The sequence below is a fragment of the Pteronotus mesoamericanus genome, unplaced genomic scaffold (assembly GCF_021234165.1).
Source record: "Pteronotus mesoamericanus isolate MK-2021 breed Mesoamerican mustached bat unplaced genomic scaffold, CSHL_Meso_final contig_32, whole genome shotgun sequence".
Lineage (NCBI taxonomy): Eukaryota > Metazoa > Chordata > Mammalia > Chiroptera > Mormoopidae > Pteronotus > Pteronotus mesoamericanus.
In genome coordinates, this window is record NW_026555134.1 from 13,901,429 (window position 1) to 13,925,027 (window position 23,599).

Consider the following 23,599-nt stretch of genomic DNA (forward strand, 5'->3'; position numbering starts at 1 on the left):
TCTAAAAATATCTTAAACACAAGTTTTATTTTTTTATAATTCCCTTGATAAATATAGACAAATCTGATTCTTTAAGTTTGGACAGAGACTATAACTTTAAAACAATTTCTTATGAATCCATTAGTTCAAGGGACAGCAATCGCTATTTGCGACCCGGCTCATAAAGCTGTTTCCCAAGGACTTGCTTTCTGGATGGCACGATTCCATCTCCTAACTGTTAGAAATGATTTCACTACAGAAATGCCTTAATAGCTTCAGGCTTATGCAGAGACTGCTAAGTGACATTCATATTCTTGGAAAAAAATCAAAGCACACCTAGTTGCCTATTCTTAAGATCTGAAATGTTTATAAGCCACAGCTACAATGAAGTTTTAAGTGAATAAATACCACATATGGTAGGCATAGAAAGCTACGTTATAGAATCAGTAGGTGGCATTCAACAAAACTTCAGGTTGAACCAGCAAATATTTGGTCCTGTACTAAACGTCCATGGAGGCATTTGTTCCACGCCAAAAGGTCCTTGATATCTGGTCCTATCCAATACTTCCTTGGAGACATTTGCTCCATGGCTAACATAAATCCCACTCTTTTGCAGTATTTGAACCCACCTATCTAACCCCATGCGCCACCACTAGTCAGGATCCTAAGGCAAGAAGAGTTATTACTGGCAGGGTGGCCAAAACACAACTATTGGACAAACACTACATGACAGTATTTTTCATGTGTTAATTGTATAAACTCAAAGTAGAAATAAATGCAATGAAGTATTTGAACCCAGGGATATTTTTTAAGTGTGGACCTTTAGAACAGGAATAAACAGCAAGGGCCTTTTGGAAAGGACTGACTGTCCTGCAAGGGGTTATTTACACCCTAAATAGTCACAGGAAAACTTTAGCTAATCTAGAGTTATAGAAAAGAAGGATTTAATAGTATATTAAAACATCATCGGCTTCCCAGTATAGATTTTAGGCTGGCTAACACCTGAGAGGGAAACTGTGAAGAACAGCTTTAGAAAAAGCAGGACTCAAGCCAACCCACTTCAACTCAAAGACCCATTAAACCTTGACTCCCAACTCAGTCTTCCCACCTGATGTGGGGGTTTTTGTAACGTCCACACTACCTGACCAGGAGGAAAAGGAAGGAATAGGTTGCAAGGATGGTACAAGAAACAACACTTAGGACATAAGTTATTTACTTGAAGGCAAGCAAGTAGCCTTCTTTATACCTTAAGTAATAATATGTATTTTGTAGAAATACTCATATAAAAATATAATCCAACTAATGTTTTATACTTGCCCTGTCACTTGAGAAGCAGCATTCTAAGTGTCCTTCTATTTGGCTCCAGCCTTTTATACTTAACATCTCTTATTCAAAAGCAGTACTTTTCCGCTAAAAGGCTTCAAAGGATTCCTGTCCCATGAAGGGATCACAAACACACACACTACCACCCCACAATACAAATACACCATGAGGTCAGTTGAGAGAAAAAAACTGACAGCGGAGAAGTAAAAGTACGTTCAGTCCCCCAAATACGCTACCGCACAGGCTGGGCTGAGGTGACCCGGGTACCATGAAAGAAGTTCCTGCAGCTGGGCAGCCTGAGGCAGCCGGCTGGGCCTGAGGGGGGCACTCCCGGAAGGCAAGCGCAGAAGCCCCTGCGCTCCCCAAGTTTCTCTGGGTGACAAGAAACACATCGAGGAATCTCCAGGCCCAGGGACAACGCTGGAGAGCTGTGCATGTGGAGGGCCAAGATCCACAGGCTGCTGCTCTGAAAGCAGCCTTCAAAGAATGCCCTTATAGCCAAAGGCCTGACACTTTCCAGCTGATCCAGCTTGGCACTGAACCCCCGCAAAGGGAAAAGACAGAAATGAACCTCCACAGCCATTCCAGAATTGTCTCTTTTCAAGACAATTTGAAGGGGAAAAAAACACAGCCTCATCCCGCAGACATTAAAAAGTCTTTGTTCCCTTCACAAACCTCAAGAATTTCCAAAATATATTGGCTCTAGACTTCAATTAATTCTGCCACTGATTGCTTTGCAATCCTAAGTGACTCATGGTAAATTAGTCTGTCAACCTATGTGTTAGAATGGAATAAAAGGGAATGGAAAGGCAGAGAAAAGGGAAAGTTATGTGAATGACTTTACTGGGGTCAGACAGTTCAAAATATTCTTTTTTTTTCCTGATTAAATGTAAATTAGTTATATCTCCCAAAACAAAAAAAGGACCCAAATGTTGCTTACTTGGGAAAAACTAAATCCCAGAGAGTTGCTTCTCTAAAGAATAACTACTGATTTCTTGTTTGTTTTCAACTCAATACACATTTACCTAGCACATGTAATTTATGAAGGCCTGCGTTTCATACAGTGGAAGAATACTGAGGCGAATTAAACTCTGTCCCAGGGAGGAAATACTTGATGGGTATTTACAGTCTTGGTCTGAGGAGGTTTACGTCCTCTGCCAACTGCTCAGAATTGCGTAACTGCTGGGTAAAGTGCGTGGTCTTCCATAGCAAAAATGGACATGCAGGGCTGGTCCATTATTAGGATGTTAAAAGAAACTCAACCTTATGGTGAGTACTTAATTACATATTCGTAATTCCCCAGAATGTGCTTACAGTGAAACTTTATTGCTATCACTGACGTCTTTTTCCACTTAAGGAAACCAAAGTCTAAAGAATTTTAAGAGCCACTACTCAATGGGACTCACAAACTAAAAACGTTTCAGAACTACCACGTGGTGGAAAAAGTCTCCTGTACTTAACTGAGTACCTGGACAGCGAAGAACTGCGTCTTCCTCAATATGTAGAGCTGCTGCGTAGCAAAGTACCTGACAAAGCATTTAGAAAAATCCCATACGTATGTATTTAATGACTCAACCAGCAACGAGTAATAAGCAATATTAAACAAATACACAAACTATTGAAGAAAATCCAGAATGTACAATCTGAGAGCTCTAGATTGCTCACCTACTAAAATTAATAAACTCTTTTTTAGGACAGATAAAGTCGAAAACACCAATTAACAAAGAAACAGAATAATTTGTAGGGTTTGAATTTTTTTTACATACCTTTCCTGCTGCCTGCCGATCACTTTTAAAAATTACAGTCTCCTCATTAACTGGTGGTAGTTTAGTCATAGATTCGATTATTACTGAAAAATAAAACAAAACAGATTATTTCAAGACTTAATCAGAAGATAATGTAGAATTTAAATGAGAATTTAGGCTTTAATTCCAACATAATTTAATATGAAATTTAAGGTGAAATAACATGCCTCAGTAACCATTCTTCTTAGATGAACAAAGTTTATTTAATACCATATAGCACAGGGAAATAGTTTCTACATATTTAATACAAAACGCTGCAATTCTAAGAAAGAAAATTTAAGTATAAAATCTCAGAAAATTTGACTCATCCATTAAAAAGTCTACAAATTCAAGCTGTGCACGTTTGCTCAAGCAATTTTTAGCCAAAAAAGTGTAATTTAGTCACAAAACTCCAGTTTTAGGAGAAATTAGTCTTTCTCACTCTAGAAATTCTTTTCTATGATTACTTACTGCTATATGAAAAAGTTAACTTCACAAAAGCCATCTTCCTGAACAGATGAAAAATGATAGAGCTTACCATAATTTTTATCACTTTTTTTCTCAAAAAAGCAAAAGCATTATTCCACTAGTCTGGCATATTCCAATTCCTGTAAGTGCCACAGATGTTAAACAACCAATCTACTATAGCTGGGGGCAACAAATGATAGGTTCTTGAAAATTAGAGCAACGAGCAAGAATCCTTTGTCACATTACAAGACAATGCCACCTCCACTTCGAAAAAATATATGAGTTGAGATTCTTAAAATTCATTAAAAAAATTTCAACTATGTCCCAACCAATTTTTTTCCCCAAATACCAACAGACTTATTGTGCGGAGCTCCCACCTGAGATCCCAGGCTCTTAAAAAAAGTACACAGAAAAACAGGGAAAACCTTTGTGAAATATCTACAACCTGGGCCCCCAGGGCAGGAAGGGGGCAAGTGCTGTGTGAACTAGAGGGGAGGGAGCAGGGCCCTTACCATCTGCAAACTCACATCCCCCTGAGAAACAAAAGGGGCGGGGAAGGGAGCCTCCAGGCAGGGGAGAGATGGCAGCGGGGAGGGGGAGGGGCAGGGTGTAGGCAGCAGCTAGGGCTTCTAAATTCTGAATATGCATATAAATTCCAGATCATGAGTCAACATTTTCTGAGTTAGATCTGCTTCTGGAATAAAGATGATGATGACAGTGAGAACTAACAGAATTCATTCTCAATTCTCTCTGCTGTCTAATCCGCTTCCTAAAGAGTCAAATTACATGAAAATTGAAAATCATCTAATCCAATAGCTTCATTTTAAAGAAAGATAAGAAAACAGGACTGAAGAAATTAACAGTATCAGTGGCCAATTCCATACCCAGCTATCACTAGAAACTGGGTCCCTCAGTTCCAATGCTCTCCCTATAACACAATTAGTAACTGTGTTTCCACAGCCTAAAAGACCAATTCTCTTATTACTTTAATTTTAGGTGGCACATAGTTTCAGGTATTGGGTACAAAGAGTTTGTACCATACATTGACAAAGAGGCTATCAATACTATGAAAGTATGTACTAATACATACATCCTTAATTTCATGAAATCTCTCTGTTTCTCCTTAGATATGATTATATCTAAATTGCCTCTTGTGTTTTCCAGATTAAAAGGATGGGAGAGAGGGAGAGAGGGAGGGAGGGTGGGCAGGGGGAGGGAGGGAGGCGATCCAAAATAACTTCTATGAGAAATGCAGAGAACAAAACCAAATCCTCTCTTTTCATCTCTGGGCTCTTATTTGAATTCACAGATATTTTTGCCTAGCATGCTAATGCTTACTTTATTTTCTTGTTTGTAATTTGGTCCAAATAATGTTAGATATTTTAGGCCTTCAAAACAGAGTAACATGTGCGGATTTCGATTCATTCAATCTTTATTCCCACAAGCTTGAGAATTTTATTAGTCAATCAGGATGTGTTAGTAAAAGGAGTATCTTTAAAAAGCATCATTTCATGTGTATCATATATTTACATTTTATTCACTGAGGATAAACATTATAACCTATATTTTTTCTACATACATCAAGTTTCATAAATGCTCAACTCATATTGTGTAATTACCTTTTTGACTTATTTATGCATATTATTAAATAAGATGATTCAAAAACTAATATAATTTGAGATTCATATAGTTTATTAACTATAATTTTTATAAAAATTAATAAATTACAAAAGTGCAAATTTATCTAAATTAATATTAATTTTTAAAAATACTGATAAGTACACTGTTAGAAGATGGTCAAAAGATTGTAAAAAAGAAGAAAATTTTACCCTTTGTGACAGCATGGATGGACCAGGAGAACATCATGCTATGTGAAATAAGCCAGTCAGAGAAAGACAAATGCCATGTGATTTCACTCGTATGTGGAATCTAATGAACAAACTAAGCTAACAAGTAAAATGGGGACAAACTCACAGATGAAGAGCAGGCTGACAGCTAGTGGGGGAGGGGCGGTTAGGGGGTGGAGGGATTGAGCAAAGAGGTAAAAGGGCTCACGGACATGGACTCCAGTGTGGTGACTGCTGGGGGAGGGGGTAGAAAGGGACGAAATGGTAATGAGAAACACTATAAAAATTAAATTTAAAAAAAGGATAAAGTTCACTTCTACCAGTGACTCATACAACTGATGATAAAAGCAAGAGACAAATTTTTCTGTGTTCCTTAAGTCCTGTAAACTAAGGGGGCCGGCTGGTGGATGATCTCGGTCTTTTTCCCAGTTCAAAAACCCTCTGACTGTCAATGCTGAGCTGTATTCTCAGGTGTAACTCATTATGAGAATTAATTTCAAGACCTTTTGATGGCCATCTCCTGGTGCTGAAAGGAAATCCATAATGTCTAGTTGTCTTATACCCAACAGCTTCGTATTTCATGCCATTAATATCAGTATTGCATCACAGACCTTTCTAATTCACATGTTTATAAAATAAATCAAAGTCAGTAAGCAGAATCATGCCCTCCCCACAAAAAAAGATATCAACACCCTGATCCCTAAACCTGGGAAAATGTCACTTTACATTAAATTTATTTTTCTTGACGATATGATTAAGAACCCTGAGACGGAATGATGATCCTACATTACACATGAAGGCCCAATGTAGGGAGCCCTTAAAAGCGGAGAACCTTTCCAGGCTGCATTCAGAGAGAAGCTTGCTGGCTTTGAAGATGCAGGAAGCAGGTCATGAGCCCAGGGGTGCAGGCAACCTCTAGAAGCCGAAAGAGGAAAAGAAGTAGATGCCCCTTTCGGACCACCACAAAAAAGTTTAGTTTTGATGGACCCCTTGATTTTAACTCAGTAAGACCCATATCAGACTTCTGGCCCAAAGAACTCTTAAATAATAAGTTTGTATTGTTTTAAGCCACTAAATTTTTAGTAATTTAATAGCAACAGAAAATGAGCTATTGCACATCAAAGAAAATTCTGAAGAAATATGTCAGTAAAAGCAATCTTAAAATTTTATAAAGAAAATGTATTTATGGATTACTTATATAACTAAAACTGAATTTATCTGTTCAAATTTACTAGTCATAAGTCTCTGATTTGATTATTAGTGCACTGCTCAGGGGGCGGGATGTGTGTGCATGTGTGTGTGTGCATATATATATGGTATTAATAAAATTATTTACATACCTAATTGTTCAATAATACTTGAAACCATCCCAAGAGGCTTCAATTCAATATCTTCAGGCAGAATAATAGTGAGTTCTTCAACTGAAGGTAGTTCCTATAATATAAAAAAGCACTCATTTTCCTCCAGCTTTAACAACTTAACTTTTTAAAAAAATGGGCATTAGTTTCTATTTAAAGTCCTATACACGTCATTGAGGATATAACACAGTAAGCACCCATGCCAGCTCCTTGATGTCATCCTCCTCAGCATCTGGCAGTACTTCTCCCACCGCCAGCATCTCCCCACCTAAGTGATACAACAGGTCTAGTGTCTACACCCTGAGCCAGATGGACTGAGAATGTAAAAAAAAATACCACTCAAGGTTTTTCCAATTACATTTGAACAAGAGACCAATAAAAAAAAGGTTGTTACGCAATCCAAGGTGAAGAAAACAGACAATTCACATAATTCTCAGAGACACTGCATTTGGAAAAAAAAAAATAATAATTCCCCTGGTCACTACAGTTTTTCCACAGAAGAAGAGCTCTATCTCTTAGCTGTCTTGATTTGATTAATCAATTAAATTGACTGTGATTAAGTTGTTTGAAGAGATGTAACAGTCTTTTCTGGGGCTATGTAAGAAGATAAATGTCTGGTCTCTTCAGGAAAAAAGAAAATACAGAATCCCTGGGAACAGAATGTAGGCATCAGCACAGAAAAAGCTATGAGAGTGTTGTCTACTATATCCTCCCCCTTTAGGTTAAAAACCAAATTTCTTAACATCAAAAGATTGCTCTTCTCTGACCTAGCACCTAACTGTATCTCAGTTGCTATAGAAACTAGACATTGAAGTAGAGGTGAGGTTTAAGAGAAATCTAAGAATAAAGTTGGCCTTAGGATTTAAATTACATAAACAGAGCTTTCTTTCTATTCTTGACCTTTGTCAAAAAAGAACACAATTAACTCTTAGAAATTTTAACCTACGAAGACTCGAAAGTGCAAAGGCTCTGTTAATGGCAATGTTAGGAGTTAGTCTGGGAGAAGATAACTTCTGGGGAAATGTTGAAAAAGATGAGAACACCTAAATGATACAGTGTATTGCAGACAAATGCATCCCAGGTAATGATTTTCCTCTATAGGGACTCCAAAAAGGGTTTAAACAAAATCACTTAAACAGTGTTCAAGTATAACTTGCTTCTAGGAGATGCTATTTTCTGATCAAGGATCACTTATAAAGAGCCACACTAAGGGTCTCCTCTAACTCAATGCTGAAGACTTACCTCTCTGTATGGTTGTGGAAAGAAGTGGCTATGATTTATATATCTGAATTTTCCTGTACTTTTAGAAAGAGGACAACCACTTGTCATTTTACCATATTCAATGTGGAGAGCCTTTTCTTGGCAAGACTGTGATTTGAAAAGTGGTTCATATGTGTGTAACAGAACAGAGAAGGAAGCTCAGTTGTTAGAGCTGGTAAAAGACATGTGATATGGCATAGCCTTGTTTAAGAAGTTCTTAGCTAAAGAAACCCACACCTGCTAAATATAAGACTGGACAACTATAATCTTGAGGGACTGCAGACAGGAGGGCTTTAAAGATACTGCAGAAGGCAACTGTGATATGGGCCTCACACTGATTCGGGTGCAGGGAAAGGCACCTCTCACAACTGACCAATGGTATTTCCAATGCATAACTGTAGTGAGACACTCTGCCCTGTCGCCCATCCAAATTATGGTAAGATCTAGCAGGAAAACTTTCATTGTCATTTACACTGGGATAAAGCCTCCTGGTTAAATCAAGCCAGAAAGTATGGTAGTAGAAGAAAGGGTAGAGAAATCTCTGCAAGAGGAAGTACTGTTAGATCTTTTATAAAACCTCTGAACTGGACAGGAGTGCAGACCACAAGCCATTATTAACACTTAGGACACAGAATCAATGTTATTCTCAAATACTAAATAAATGTTATTTGACCACAAAATGAAAGGCTCCTTGTTTTGTATTTTCTATTAGGAGGAATAAAGTCCCATGCAATGTAACTATGGTTTGGTACAATTCTAAACTCTGATACTGTTATGGTTTTTAAAAACTTTAAAGCATAAAGCTAATACAAATTTCTGTTTTTAATAAAAGGAAGACCTCAAGTAGCACAGAAGGATGAAAAGTAAAAAGCAAAAATCCTACTACCTTATTCCTTTTAATCTCCCAATTCCTCTCCACAGACTGCTGTTTCAAGTCTTTCAAATATATTTACTATATGTAGATATAAACCTCGCATTACTAACTTCAAAATGTTTCACTGAAATAAAATATAGACATTGTGATATAAGCTATCTTACCTATCACATCTGGCACATTCTTCACCAAAACATAAATATCTAATTTTATTTAAATACTCTTATGGTATTCTACTGTACAGATGTACCATAATTTAATACACCTGTCACCTGATGAAACATTTGTCTGTCTTTTTCAAATTTTTACCATAACATACAATGAAACACAGAACATTCTTTCACATTTATCTTTGAGTAACCCCTATGATAAATTCTTCTAAGTGTAACTGCTAAATTCAAAGACATAAGCATTTTTACTTTTGACACATATTGCAAAACTTGCTTCCAAAAAGGATACACCAATTCACACTTCCACAAACGATAGGTCCAAAATAGTATCTTGCTTTAATTTGAATTTCTTCATTAATCAGGAAGACTGAACATCCTTGCGTGTTTCCTGGCTATTTTTATATATTCATGGATTGGTTGTATATTTTACACATTTGTCTTTATCTTTTCATTAATTTGTAAGAGAACTCTAGGTTTTTAAGAACACTTGCCCTTTATCCAATATGTGGCAAAGGCCCACTCCCTTACCTCCTAGCATATTTTTTAGCATTTGTTGTTTAATGAGCTTTGGTATTTTAATTTTTATGAAGTCAAATACATCAATCTCTTTTTTTAAGCTTTTGAGACTTGTGTAAGTCACATTTATAAAGATCTTTCCTTGACCAAATTAATTTCTAAAATTCACTGATGTTTTCATCACTTTTCTAATTTCATTTTTAATATTTGCATATTTGGTCCATTTGTGATTTTATTCTTGAAAAAATGCAAGGCAGAAATTGGATTTATCTTTATCCAAATTACAAGCCAGTTATTTCCACATGTTGAAGAATAAATCTTTTTCCCTACTGATTTGAGAAAAAAATGTTAACATATACTAAATGTACTTGTATGTTTGGGTTTTTTGTTGAAATCTCCATTTGGTTCTACTGATCTAGTTCAATGTCAGTACTAAGCTATTTTAACAACTCTGCCTTTTATAGTATGTTTTAGTATTCGAGAATAAGGGCTAGTATCCCTACCAACTCTACATCAATATATTTCCCTGTGGAATTTTTCTAGCTATTTGTACATATTCATTTCACTTGGTAAACTTTAACATCAGTTAGTTATATTAGTATTGTTAGTACTGATTAAAATCACATTCAGGTACAGCTGTCTTCTTACAGGTCCTACATAGTCCTTAAGTTTATTCAAAGCCATTTTGTACTCTATTTGCTATTATAAATTACTAATTATTTAATATTTTTACTGCTATTATAAATGGATTCTCTATAGAGTACTGTTTAAAAACCAGAAAACATCAAGTGAAATTTGTATCTAGTGATTTCCTTGCATATTCATTATATTATTATATTTTAAAAATATAAGTACTCCTTCTTTTCAGTATTTGTTCATCATATTTTTCACTTTTAAACATTAGTTGGTATTTCCAGAATGTCAAATGTCAAGCAACTATGATATGATGTCTGACTCTTTACTAGGAACATTTTAAATGTTAGAATGATGATGCATTTTGATTGGAATTTCTTTCTAATAAGATTAAGAAAGTATACATCTACTCCTATCTTACCAAGTATTTTTAAAAATCAGAAATGACTGTTGAACTTTATCAAATGACTTTTTATCATCCTTTGAGATCATTATAAGTTACTCTAAGTTGAGCAAGTCAGTCTATAAAGTCTGAGGAAGCCTCTGCTCTAAAGATGTCTATGTGCCTTGGCTGGTGTGACTCAGTGCATTGAGTGCCAACCTGCGACCCAAAGGGTCACAGGTTCAATTCCAGGTCAGGGCACATGCCTGAACTGCGGGCCAGGTCCCCAGCGGGGGCGCGAGAGAAGCAACCACATATTGATGTTTCTCTTTCCCCTTCCCATCCTCTCTTTCTAACAAATAAATAAATAAAAATAAATCTTAAAAAAAAAAAGATGTCTATGAGATATACACCACGAGGAAGAGAAGGGAAGATGCACAAAGCCAGAATATTTCCAGTGGGCAGAGACCAATACTTGTGGTCAAAAACAATCTGGCAGGCCCCCTTAAATCCTGCTGCTACCCTGTTTTGTCCTATGTATGAACAGAAATAAAAGTTTTGCCTACAAATGGTGAAGATCTCTAATCTCATGCAGAACCAAACTTAGGGGCAAAAACAGCCATAGGCACCACCATCTGTTATCACCATCACATTCTAATTCCAGTTCAGCAATCCCAGTTCCTTGCTAGCAGAGGAATGCTTACACAATTTCCTGAGCATTCTTGAAAAAAGCCAATGAAGGTAATTAAGTTGCAGTTACAGACCTACCTATGAAAGCGTTATGCATAAAATTTCCATCCCAAATATCTGCACAACACAAAAGCTGCATAAAGAACTAAATATTGTACATAAGACATGTAAGACATAAATGGGATTAGTAAGTGAAACAAAGCCTGTACAATCCCAGGTTGAGAGCCCATTACAGGGTTTGCCCTTGGAAGTCCAGTTAAATCAAGCAGTATATACACATTTGCTTTGAAAATGGCAGGCATTTGGGGACTAAGGGAGAAAAGATATGCATGTATGTTTCTTTTAAATGAACATGCTAGAAAAGAAGGACAAAAGGAGGGAAAATATCGCAAACTCCAACACGAATTCACCCAAGTGATGTGTTCTCCATAAGGATTTTTGGCAGATTCAAACAGGTAGAACTTTATAAGGTTCAACGGGAAAGTTCCTCGGATTTGCCACGTCAGAAGGGGCAATGAGAGCTCTTGTACTGACACTGGGATGTCGAATGTCACTTTCTCTTCCCTAATTGCTACATCTAAAGTACTGCGCCACCAATAAGCCTAGTTACTCTATCAAATTATCCTGCTGCTTTTCTTTCTTGTAAACACATTACTATCTAACATCCTATTTGTTTACTTCTTAAAGTCTACTTTCCTAACTAGACAATAAATCCAACAAGAACTTGAACCTGGCCAGGCTTATCTCAGAAGAGGTCTGTCTTTTTCAATCAGAGCAAAAATTATATATTGAAAGTACAATTCTTAGAATTCAAAGGAGAATTCTCAAGGAATAAAAAGAACTTCAACCCAACCTTCTCAAAAATAAAATGAAAAAGGCTGGCTTCGAAGGAAGCTTCACTGCCCAGGATTGATAAATCGATACTCAGGTTTGCAGCAGCAAACATTATTATAATTATTAGATTAACACCTGGCTCCCTGATAACACAGCAGCTGCCCCAGGTAAGATAAACAAATCTCCTCAGTCTCAAAGGCCTCATAACCTTCTTTAAGGAAACAAAAAATCAATCACTTTGATTTTCTGAAAGTGGGGAAAGGTGCGTGTGTGACAGAAAACAGAAGGAGAAACACAAAGACAGATGTACTCCAATAAGTAAAAAAATATGGCAAGAACATTACCACTTTGACAGCACACAGAGAATATAAAGAATCAGAAATAAAATACACACTGATGAACTAAATTTTAAAGGTAGATGTGATGAAGGAAACCTGGGATAGAAAGAGCTTCTTCATCATACAATAAGCAAAAATCAAACATACTGAGGATGACAGAAGGAGGCTATTTGCTGCAGGTTAAGAAGTTTAAAATATGAGCCTGGATTATCCCACTACCCTCACAGAAAGATGGATGAGTGGATAAGAAAGACTCATTTTATTCTGTTTATCCAATGAGACTCTATATTTATTTAAATTAACTGAAATTTCAAAAAATTTAAAATGTATTCCTCAGTCACACTAGCCACATTTCAAGTGCTCAACAGCTTAAGACAATAGCTTAAACCCAAAGTCTTAGGAACACATTAAGACAGATAGGATAGAGAACATTTCCATCACTGCAGGAAGCCCTACCAGACAGCACTGCTTTACACGGTCATATACATTCAAGAACCCTCCATTACAAAACGTAACCGGGTATGAACAGCACCAATCTATCTGTGGTCATTAATGCAGGTATACTTTAAAGACCACATTATAACAGCATGCATCTTATGACTATGAAGTCTTTTTTTTTTTTTAACCCTCAGTCCCCAAGATATGTTCATTGATTTTATAGAGAAGGAGGAAGAGAGAGGGTTGAGGGAGAGGGAGAGGGGAGGGAGAGGGAGAGGGGAGGGGGAGGAAAACAGCAATGTGAGTGAGAAACAGTGATCAGTTGCCTCCAGTACACACCTGACTGGGATATCAAACCCACAACTTAAGTATGTGCCCTGACTGGGAACTGAACCTGCAACCTTTTGGTTTTTGTAGTAACGCTATTGTATATGACACTAAACTCAGATTCAGACTATGCCATTAAATATTTTCACCTAAAAAATAAAAGTCAACATTTCTTTGTAGTGTCTTTATATTTTCCTTTTTAAAATAAATACAATGTTCTCATCCTATTTTTCTCTAAAATTACTGTCATAGAAAAAAGTTCATAAGAATACCTTCAAAAGTTGACTCACATGAATATAAAAGTAAAATACAATTATAATCCATCTCAATAAGAAAAAAAAACCTTCAATGATGAATTCTATCATTATCTTTTATGTTAACAGAGGAGGCCATGTTTCATCAAATCCAAGACTCATTTTATATGCCCTCAAGGTAAAAGCATACAAATAATGTAAAAATGTCATTAATTAGTCCCAACTTTTCAGAAATGTCCAAAGGTAAAAAAAGTGTCCATTTTTAAATTGACATTAGCAGTAGGCATCATAATGAATGAATAAACAAAGAAACTATCCCTGAACCCTTACTATGTAACCAACACTGGGAATTCACGTGAAGCAGCAGACCTGGTCCTTTCATTGGGAAAGTTCTTATTCTCCTTACCTGTCACCTATCCATGATCAATATATCCTATCCATCTTTTGATATAAGTTCAAGCCATGAGCCTCCCTCGACCACTGCACTGCAAGTTAACACCCCTTCTGCTCAGTCCTATGACTTCTTTTGTCTGACATGCAATCATTATCTCTCTGGTGTTAGTTACTTTGCTCTCAGCGTAAGTGTGTAAGCTCACTCTCTAGCTAAATTCCTCATTATCAGACACTTGTCTTTATCCTTTAAAGTAATAAGAACTCACTTATATTGCCATGACTGGTGTGGCTCAGTTGGCTGGGTGTTGTCCCACAAAGCAAAAGGTCACTGGTTTGATTCCCAGTCAGGGCACATGCCTGGGTTGTGGGTTTGGTTCCAGTTGGGGTCAGGGAGCATAGGAGAGGGAACGGATTGATTGTTCTCTCCCTCCCTTTCTCCCTCCCTTCCCTTCTCTCTAAAGATAAGATCTTAAAAAAGAAAACCTCCTTAAAATCTACTGGGGAATGGGGTAATCTAATATGTGCATGATTTATGAGTAACAGTCATATATACGTATATACACAGGACATAAATGGATACTCTACTGAATAAAACAATTTAAGGGATTGTTTGTGCCTAATATAAGCTTTACTCGAATAACTTTGTACAATGAAACAAAATATTAATATATTTTAAAAATATATTTGTAAAGAGCTCCAAATATTAAAAATTACCTCCTCTCAAGCATATAAATCATTTCTTAAATATCAGGCGTTTTGAGAACAATGCAGTATCCTAAAATACAATGCAGTAATTCCAAATAGGGTAACAGGAAGCTGAAGGTGAAATAGAGGCCTGCATTTAGGACAAAACTTACAAACAAAGTTAGCCCTTGAAAACAACATATTCGGTCAACAAGTATTAAGTGTAGGCCAAGGTACAATATAATTTAATAGACAGTGGGATATCAAAAGGTATGAAATAATCCACTGTAACTTCTGGCCACTGTCTCTAGCCAGATGGTTCCATATCCTTATGTTGGGATGTCTTAGGGTATGTGCCTACACTGGCAGAATCAGAAGTGGAGTATAGTCAATCTAACTACAAAGTACACTTGTTTTAAAATACAACATAGGCAGTCTCAAAATTATGAAGGTAAATATACCAAGAATTGCCTACAATCATTAAATTTTTTCCTTGGTCATGCTCTATTTTATATAAATACACATTATTATCATTGTTGCAGCACTGTAACCAAAATTTTAAATTGTTATATAAAATCTTTCAGGTTTTCAGAAGAAAAAAACAGTAGGTACTAATTTATAAAATTCATTTCTGATTTAGGCTTTGAAATGTCACAATCCCATAAATGCTTTTATGATTCTAAATTTTTAATTATATCCGATTTATCTGAATGAAAAGTTCAAGGCATAAATTGCTGAGAACATTTTTCAAAGACTAATTTTCCAATTCATTGAAACACAAAATAAACCTTATGTGGTTTAATGTAGTTCCAAGCCATAATGTACATACTGCTTTATATTTAGTGTGTAGGTTAAATATAAAGCTTCTCAGCATTAAAGAAGGGTTTATGTTTAAAAGAATAACTCCACGTGGTTTTATTTAATGTCATATATTACGGAATTATGGCATTATAAAAAGAGCTAATTAAGAGTCTTCTTTCCATTGCGTCTATAGCTGACTAATCCCTCTTTTTTTTCTTCTTCCTCTGTCTCTGCTTTTCATTAAAGTTATAACCAAATCTTGCCTAGGGACTGCTGCAACTATCTACGGTTTAATTCTAAATGAACAATCTCAATTTTACTTCACCCATATACTTCCATATACTTATACTTACAAATCTGCAAGAATTAGTACTTATATCAACAGGATCTAACTTACTAACAGCAGCAAATATTTAGTAATGTCGATCCAAGATGGTGACATTCCTGCTTGATAAAAAAAGACTAATTAAGCTCAGCATGTCCAAATGACAACAGCCCCTGCCTAGAATGAGATACTTTATAAAGGGAAAGGACATAAAACTGAGTTAAATTGGGCATGTCTATGTTCTAGAGATCTCTAAACATCTGGCAATAACTGCTTGGCCCATTTTAACTTATGTGTATCTTTAAGCAAAGACAACATGTACAGAACATTTCATTAATTTTCTTCAGAAAATATATTTTGTTTCATTTTTTTAAATTTTATAAATCATGTTTATTCTATTACAGGTGTCTTTTTTTCATATTCATTTTTTTTAAATTTATAAATCATGTTTATTCTATTACAGTTGTCAAAGATTTTATTTATTTTTTTAGAGAGAGGACGGGAGGGAGAAAGAGAGGGAGAGAAACACCAATGTGTGGTTGCCTCTTGTACATCCTCAACTGGGCACCTGGCCCGCAACACAGGGATGTGCCCTGACTGGGAATCAAACTGGCAACCCTTTGGTTTGCAGGCCGGTGCTCAAGCCACTGAGTCACACCAGCCGGGGCTAGGAAAATATATTTTGTTACCACTACTTCTAGCTGGTGTTTTCCTATACCAGGAGACTTGAACAAAACAGCTAGAGTTGTAACAAAAGAGGAAACACCTTCTAAGTATAAAGAGTATCCCAAAAGTGTGCAAAGAAACATAAATCTCATTAGCCAGTTCATGGGAAAGCTGGAGGTAGGAGATACTATATTTACACCCAAGAACATAGGAATCCATGTATAATCTAGAATGAAAAAGATGAATCTACAGGTAAACAGAGAGTCAGTCAGTAAAGAAAGAATAACATGCCACTGAGAGAGCTATAAGAATGTTCAAGAAGCATATAAAAGGCACAGCAAGGCCATCTTCCACAGCTGCCTTAATTCTTAACGGCTTTCCTATGCAAGTTTAGAGCAAATCCTCCTTTTCTTGAAGTAACTGGAGTCTCTGTTTTTCACAACCACAAAACTGCAACCTAAGTGACATGATAACTTCTTCCAAGTCATTCCCTTTCCGCACATAGAGGATAACGACTATTCCTGACTGAACAGCATCCCCTTCTGAAATGGATGAAAGCCTCTCTTTCCTGTGGGAGAACCCACTCCTTGCAGTCTGTGTGGGGTTGATCCCGCCCATCCTACCTCTGCCCTCCTCCAAACACGCACCCATTCGCACTTCCTTTCTGCCAGCTGCTCTTACACACTCCCGCCCTCACACTCACCCACAGGCTTTCTCTCAGGCACGCACTTTCCCCCACACTCTCCCACACGCACAGGAGTGGCTACATGACTCATGCCCAGCCAATCCGCATGCCCCTTCCACTAACCCCCATCATTTGTTCAGGGCTGTGTACCGGGCCCCAGCTAACACAGTAAGAGTCGTTCCCATGACTTTCATACAGGAGGATTCACTAATCCTCCAAGCGTCCTGGTTATAGCACCTAGCATATGGCAGGGGTGCTGAATAGTTTAAGAATGAATGAAAGACACCTATCCACTCAATTATTCATTTTATTACTATTGACTGAGAACCCATTACCTATAAAACACTCTATCAGGCACTATGGAAGCTACAAATACAGGAGCTTAGTCCATCAAAGAACACAGTTCCTGGCCTCTTTGCGGCCATGGATGCTTTTTGACTTTCTGATAAAAATATGGGCACTCAAGCCCTGACCAGTTGTGTTTCAGTTGGTTGGGTGTCATCCCACAAAGTGAAAGCTTCCTGGTTCATTCCCAGTCAGGGCACAGGCCTAGGTTGTGCATTCGGTCCCACTCGGCGCACAGACAATGTTTTTCTCCCTCTTTCTCTCCCTTCCCCTCTCTGTAAAATAAATGAATGAATGAATGAATGAATGAATGAATGAATGAATGGTTTTTAAAAAAAGGCAAGAAAATATGGGCACTCTATCCCGAATAATAATAAACAAATAGCCTAAGATTTTATATTAAATTTCCAGGGAGTCTCAAGGTAAGAATTACAGATCTAGTAAAAAAGTTAAGGCAATATTTATACATATACAAAAGTATTATAGTCCTTTATACTCTAAAAGAAACAATCCTAAAACTCCAAGAGAAATCAATCCTAATAAGTTCAACCCATTTAATTTTACTTTTTATGTTTCTTAGTACAATCAATTAAAACAATGAGTTTAATTGCAATTGAGCACAATGTTCTACCTTATGGACCAAATAAAAAAAAGCAAGTTTGTAAATCTATATAAGAAATATCTTCTAGGGAAGATGAAAAAAATGGAAAATAGCAAACTTAAACTGACATCCTAGGAAGAACAATTATCAAATGTTATAGAGTTAGAAGCAACCTTAGAAATTACCCAGATCAATCCTCTGAACAGTCCTCTCTTTTACTTAATTAAGGAAGGTAAGGCATGGTAAAAGTATGCCCAATAAAACTGAGAAGTATTCAAATTTATGAATCAGATATAGGATAACTGAGATCAATACTAGTACCACAATAAATTTTAGAACATCCAAATTAGGTTTAGTAACAAATCTAAGTACTTACATTAAGAAGTAATTCATCTTTTGTCTTAATAACAGGAAAACTCTTATTTTCCTTCTCAACTTGTAAATTGTCTTCTCCATCAGACAGCACTGGAGGAAGCGATATTCGAGAGGAAGAGGAAGATGAGGAAGATGATGAGGAAGAAGAGCTTGAACTATCTGAATCTGTTTCACTGTAGGGAAAGGAAAGTTGAAAACTTAGTAAAGCAGTAACATGATGATATTAACATATTTATTCAACTAGGTAGGATCTACTACATGTTCACTCTTGCTGACATACTTCAAAAGCTAGCATTTTGAGGTTGACTATGGTATTTGGAAAGTTAGCCCTTAATATACTGATATCATTTTCAAAACCAGTTATAACTGCAGCCCACTTATTATAATAGTCTCACACATCACTCCACTGTCTTAATATAATTAAGCCTGTGTCAAATCACTGACAGAAAAGAGCTCTGGGCAATGCACTTCTCTTACTGGTCACCAATGACCAGATCATTTACTTGCCAATAGTTTCAAGCAACTTGGAAACTCAAAAGGTACCAACCATGTTTACCATTCTATTCTCTGAAAACACCTTTAGCCCTTGACTTCAACGGCAAATCCTGTTGCAATACCAGTAACCCTTCTCTGAGTTTAAATGTTGTTTGCTGGCTACCTCCTCAGTCCTTCTTCTCTTCTCTCTCTGTACTCTTTCACAGATAACCTCATATACTCCAATGTTTTTAATTAGCATTCATGTGTAGATAATTCCTAAATCTTCAGCACTGATATCTCTGAGCTCCATTTAATCTCTGGCTGCACACTGGCAACCTCTGTGTAAATGACCTACACTTACCTCACACTAGCAAGCTAAAAGAAAAAAAAAGTGCCTTCTCCTCACTGAATCGCTTCTCTCTTTAAGCTTCTATTTTATTCATTGCTTAAGACTTTAATCCAGTCACTATAGGTAGAATCTTTGGGATAATTTTGAGCTATTGCATTCTCAATGATAAAATTCTATCTTCAGATTAGTAAACATCATTCCTGCAATATTATTCATAGTGGCGAAGACATAGAAATAACCAAAGTGTCCTTCTATAGATGATTGGATCAAGATGTGGTACATATATACAATGGAGTATGACTCAGACATGAAAAAAATAAAATAATGCCATTTGTGACAACATGGATGGACCTTGAAAATATCATGGTAAGCAAAATAAGTCACACAAGGAAAGTTCAGAATCATATCATTTTACCCAATGTGGGATATAAAACTGAAAGCAACAAATGAATGAACAAGAAAAACAAACTATCAAAAACTCACTGACATAGACAACAGTATGATAGTTACCAGAGGGAAGGGCGGGGTGGGGTGTAGTTAAGGGTAAAGGGGTCAAAAATAGGGAGACAGAAGATGATTAGACCCTGGGGGGTGGGCACACAGTGCGATATACAGGTCCTGTATCACAGGGCTGTACACTTGAAACCTGTATGATCTTATTAACCAATGTCACCCCAGTAAATTCAATAAAAATAAATAATTATTCATGACTGGACATTAGATATGAGGGAATCATTATTAATTTTGTTCACCTCCTAGTAGTAGTATGAGTATACAAGAGAATGTCCCCTTAGAGAATGTGTGCTGAAATATTTAGGGATAAAATATTATGTGTGAATGACTTAAAAATGGCTCAGTAAGATATACACATGAACCTATTAGTTCTGAAATGTTAATAATTGTTAAATCAAAGTGATGGTTTTATGGGTCTGGACTATTCTTCCTAATTTTTATTCAGAAAATATTAAAACAGAGAAAAACCTTAAATTTTCCCCCCATAAACCTACACTGTGGACAAGGTAAAGGCCAGGCACCCTGAGTGTGACATCTCAGAGCCCCCAGCAGTCAGGTTCCTGGTAACCTTCCGCACCCCATCTCCGATCAGTTTCTCACACGCACCCTAACATCTAGCAAAGAGGTTTATAGAACTTTCCCTGTGTTTGTGATACTACTTTTGACTAGAATGTACTCAATGGAGAGAAATTCTACTTCTCTTTATAGTCTCAACTCAAATATCACCTCCTCTGAAGCCACCCTCCCCCCATCCAAAGTAGAATTATGGGACTTAACTTGCCTATCTCCCATGGCACTTTTTGCAAACTGCCTACTAGAGCCTGTCCCATACTATACCACAGTTCATTGAAAAACATGTTTTCCCAGATGAATCTTGAAGGACCTGAAACCAAGAGGTTAGCTCCGGCAAGTATCGTCTTTCCTCCTGTTACCGGGGGAAATGGGCAGAGGCCAATGTCGCCCCTGGGACTAAAGAACCCATCGCATTCGCAAGTGAACTCCTTCCCACTATTGCTGTATTAGGCATTTCCCCCTCTATCCCAGATGCTCCCATCAGCATACATACATTTTATAATAGCTCTGTCTAATCTCTTCAGCTGTGGCCTCATTCCTCCCCTGAATATTTCTTAAAAGAGTTGTTAACAACTTGTTAGCTCTTGATGGCTTTAAATATCACATTCACTTAAAAAAGATTTATAAAACGTAACACACAGATCAGACTCTGAATGTTGTTTGAATTCTAATTCAAACAAACCAACTGTTAACAGACATCCTTCAGACAACCAGAAAAATCTAAATACAAACCGAGCATCAGGTGATATTAAGGAATCAGAATTCATTTTACTAAGGTTGATAATGACATGGTTATATAAAAAAGCATTTTATCAAATACTGCATAGTAAAAAATTTACAGGTAAGGTGACCAGCTGATTGAGATCTGCCTTAAAACTATCAAATTAAAAAGAAGGTAGAAATACGAGCTAAAATGATTAGCAAAATACTGGAAACTGCTGAGTTCAGTGAAGAGTATATGTGCATCATTATATTACTCTCTACATTCTCCAAGTTTGAAAATGTCCGTAAAAAGTTACGGTTTTATCTGAAATATGGTGCTGCTCAAATGTACATCTCCAGCCCAGAACTGTCCTCCAAACTCTAAACTCATTATACTGCCGCTTGTCCGACACCTCCGATTTGCTGTCAGGGAAATCTCACATATAGTATCCAAATTAAACTTCCTCACTGGTCTCCAACCCCCGTCTTAGTCACTACAATCCACTCTGATGGCGGCTCTTTGTCTAGGCCACTGCCACATCTATTAGCAAGACAGATCAGCGTGACTTCAAAATATTTAATCCAGACACAACCATGGTCACATTGTGGACTCATGCAACATCTTTCAACTATTTCCACTCATGCTTCTCTGCTTTTACTCTTGAACCCATTCAATTCTTCCTCTACAGAGTAAAGCTTATTAGAATGTTAACCTGAGCGTGCCATTTCTGTGCTTAAAATCTTCCAAAAGCTTCTCAGTACTTAGAATGAAAATTTTAACATGGCCACAGTGTCCTACAGGGTTGGCTCTACTAATACTTTCTCAGTGCCTTGCTTGTTCCTTCACGGTAATTTTCACCAACTCCATTTATTAGTATAATTACTCATCTTTTTCATCCCTCTCACTAGACTATAGGGCAGAGATCATGCCTATTTTTTCCCCTCTGTTCGATATCCCACACAATGCGTTCAAATATTACTTGTAAACAATGTTAGTGTGGGCAAGGAAAATCCCACACACTTTAGTTCTCTCCCACCACAGACGTTTCACATTTAAAAAGCACAGGTGAGGGATGGTGGACTCTTACAAAACCTAATCAAAGCGTACAATAACACTAAGTAACAATATCTTGCTAATTTCACGAACATATTCTCCCCACAAGATTATAAGAATTAACAAAACTGCCAGAAGGAAATTTGGAAACATATAAAATCCTTTAACTAATCCTCACTACATCTGGTTCAACAAGAACACACGACTAAACTTGATGTAAGAAAATGTCAGATCTGACGCGAAACTCAGAAGTTGTAATCACGAAGGGATACGCCGAACTAAGTATTATGGAAATAATGTAATGTTCTCAGGTTTCCCATATTTCAACTGAAAATGCTACCATCTATACAGAGGACCTTTTAGACTACCAAATTTAGGGAGGAGATGTGGAGTCCGCAGGGTACAGCGAGAAAGGGGCGGTCCCAGCTACGAGTCAACACGTGCGCAGCGAGTTGCAAGGACCTCCCCTGCCTGCCGGGCCCAGGCGGGCACCGCCTCGGCCCCCAAGCCCCGGCTCCTCCCGCAGGTTACACAACCGCTCTCCCAGCAGCTTCGGGACCCGCAGGCACCCGACCTGTCCGAGTCCGAATCCGAGTCCGAGGTCCCCAGGGAGTCTGGGGTCGGCACCAGCTCTGCAGCGCCCGAGCCGGTGACGCAGTTCCCTCCAGGTGGCGGTTCGGGCCCCAGCTGCGGCACGGGGTTGCCGCCGACTGCAGTGCTCAGCGCGAGCTCAGGCGGCTGCTCCGTGGATAGCTGAGCCTCCGCGTCCTGCCCAGTGTCTGGGGACACCTCATCCGACTGTGGTGGCTGCGGTGTCTCCGGGACAGGAACGGAGCCCGGTGACGGCACCGCCTGCCCTTGGCCAACCCCAAAGCCGGTGCCACCGAATTTCAGAGTCTCCAGCTGAGCGGCGGCGGCCTCCACTACTTCCATCGCGTCGCACTGGAGACCGGGTCAGGCTCACGTTCTTGGCCTCGGAGAGGCTATCCGCTCGATCTGGAACTAAAACGACCTTAGCAGTGGACAGAACCGCGCCTGGGCCCCACTTCCCGCGTTTCTCCAGTAACTGCACGCGGGGTTACCTAGAGACACGCCCCCACCGTTTACTCACCAGCACTTCCGGGAGAACGTTTGGCGTAACGTGACGCCACCGCGCTCACTGAGGGCGGGGCGAACCGCGGGATCTTTGCAACTAGAATCTCCGGCGGCTCTCAAGTCCCCAATTTCCCTGCAACTTTGGTGCTGTGTACAGCTGGAACTGCAGGATCAGATGGCTAGACTCCTAGTCCTATCACTGGACCTGGCGCTTATCTATCGGGAGCAAAGATGTGATTGTGCGGAGCTCTGTACTTCAGAAACTAGAGCCAGGAAGCCTTGAACAGACACTTTCAGCAAACCACTAAAATTACATTAAGTTAATTGATAGATATCGAGCACGTTGACCATTCATCTCAAAAAAATTACTACAACTGTTCCAATTTTTTTTTCCTCCAAAGCAACCTCGAATTCAAGAGAGCAGTAATGGTGAACAGAATGTTGCTACTTAGTGATGTGTATCTTGTAGCAAATAGTTGACATATT

General features: G+C 37.9%; 1 protein-coding gene across 1 annotated transcript in view; it reads right to left on the reverse strand.

The window, feature by feature from the left end:
• NAF1 (nuclear assembly factor 1 ribonucleoprotein) overlaps positions 1 to 23,186 on the reverse strand; it is a 38,014-nt gene extending 14,828 nt beyond the window's left edge. The window contains exons 1-4 of the mRNA XM_054576112.1: positions 22,593 to 23,186; positions 18,352 to 18,523; positions 6,742 to 6,835; positions 3,069 to 3,151 (exon numbers count right to left, since the gene is read on the reverse strand). Coding sequence (XP_054432087.1) covers positions 3,069 to 3,151; positions 6,742 to 6,835; positions 18,352 to 18,523; positions 22,593 to 22,951 — 708 coding nt within the window. The 5' untranslated portion in view covers positions 22,952 to 23,186. The remainder of the gene's footprint in view (positions 1 to 3,068; positions 3,152 to 6,741; positions 6,836 to 18,351; positions 18,524 to 22,592) is intronic.
• Between the last annotated feature and the right edge of the window lie 413 nt (positions 23,187 to 23,599).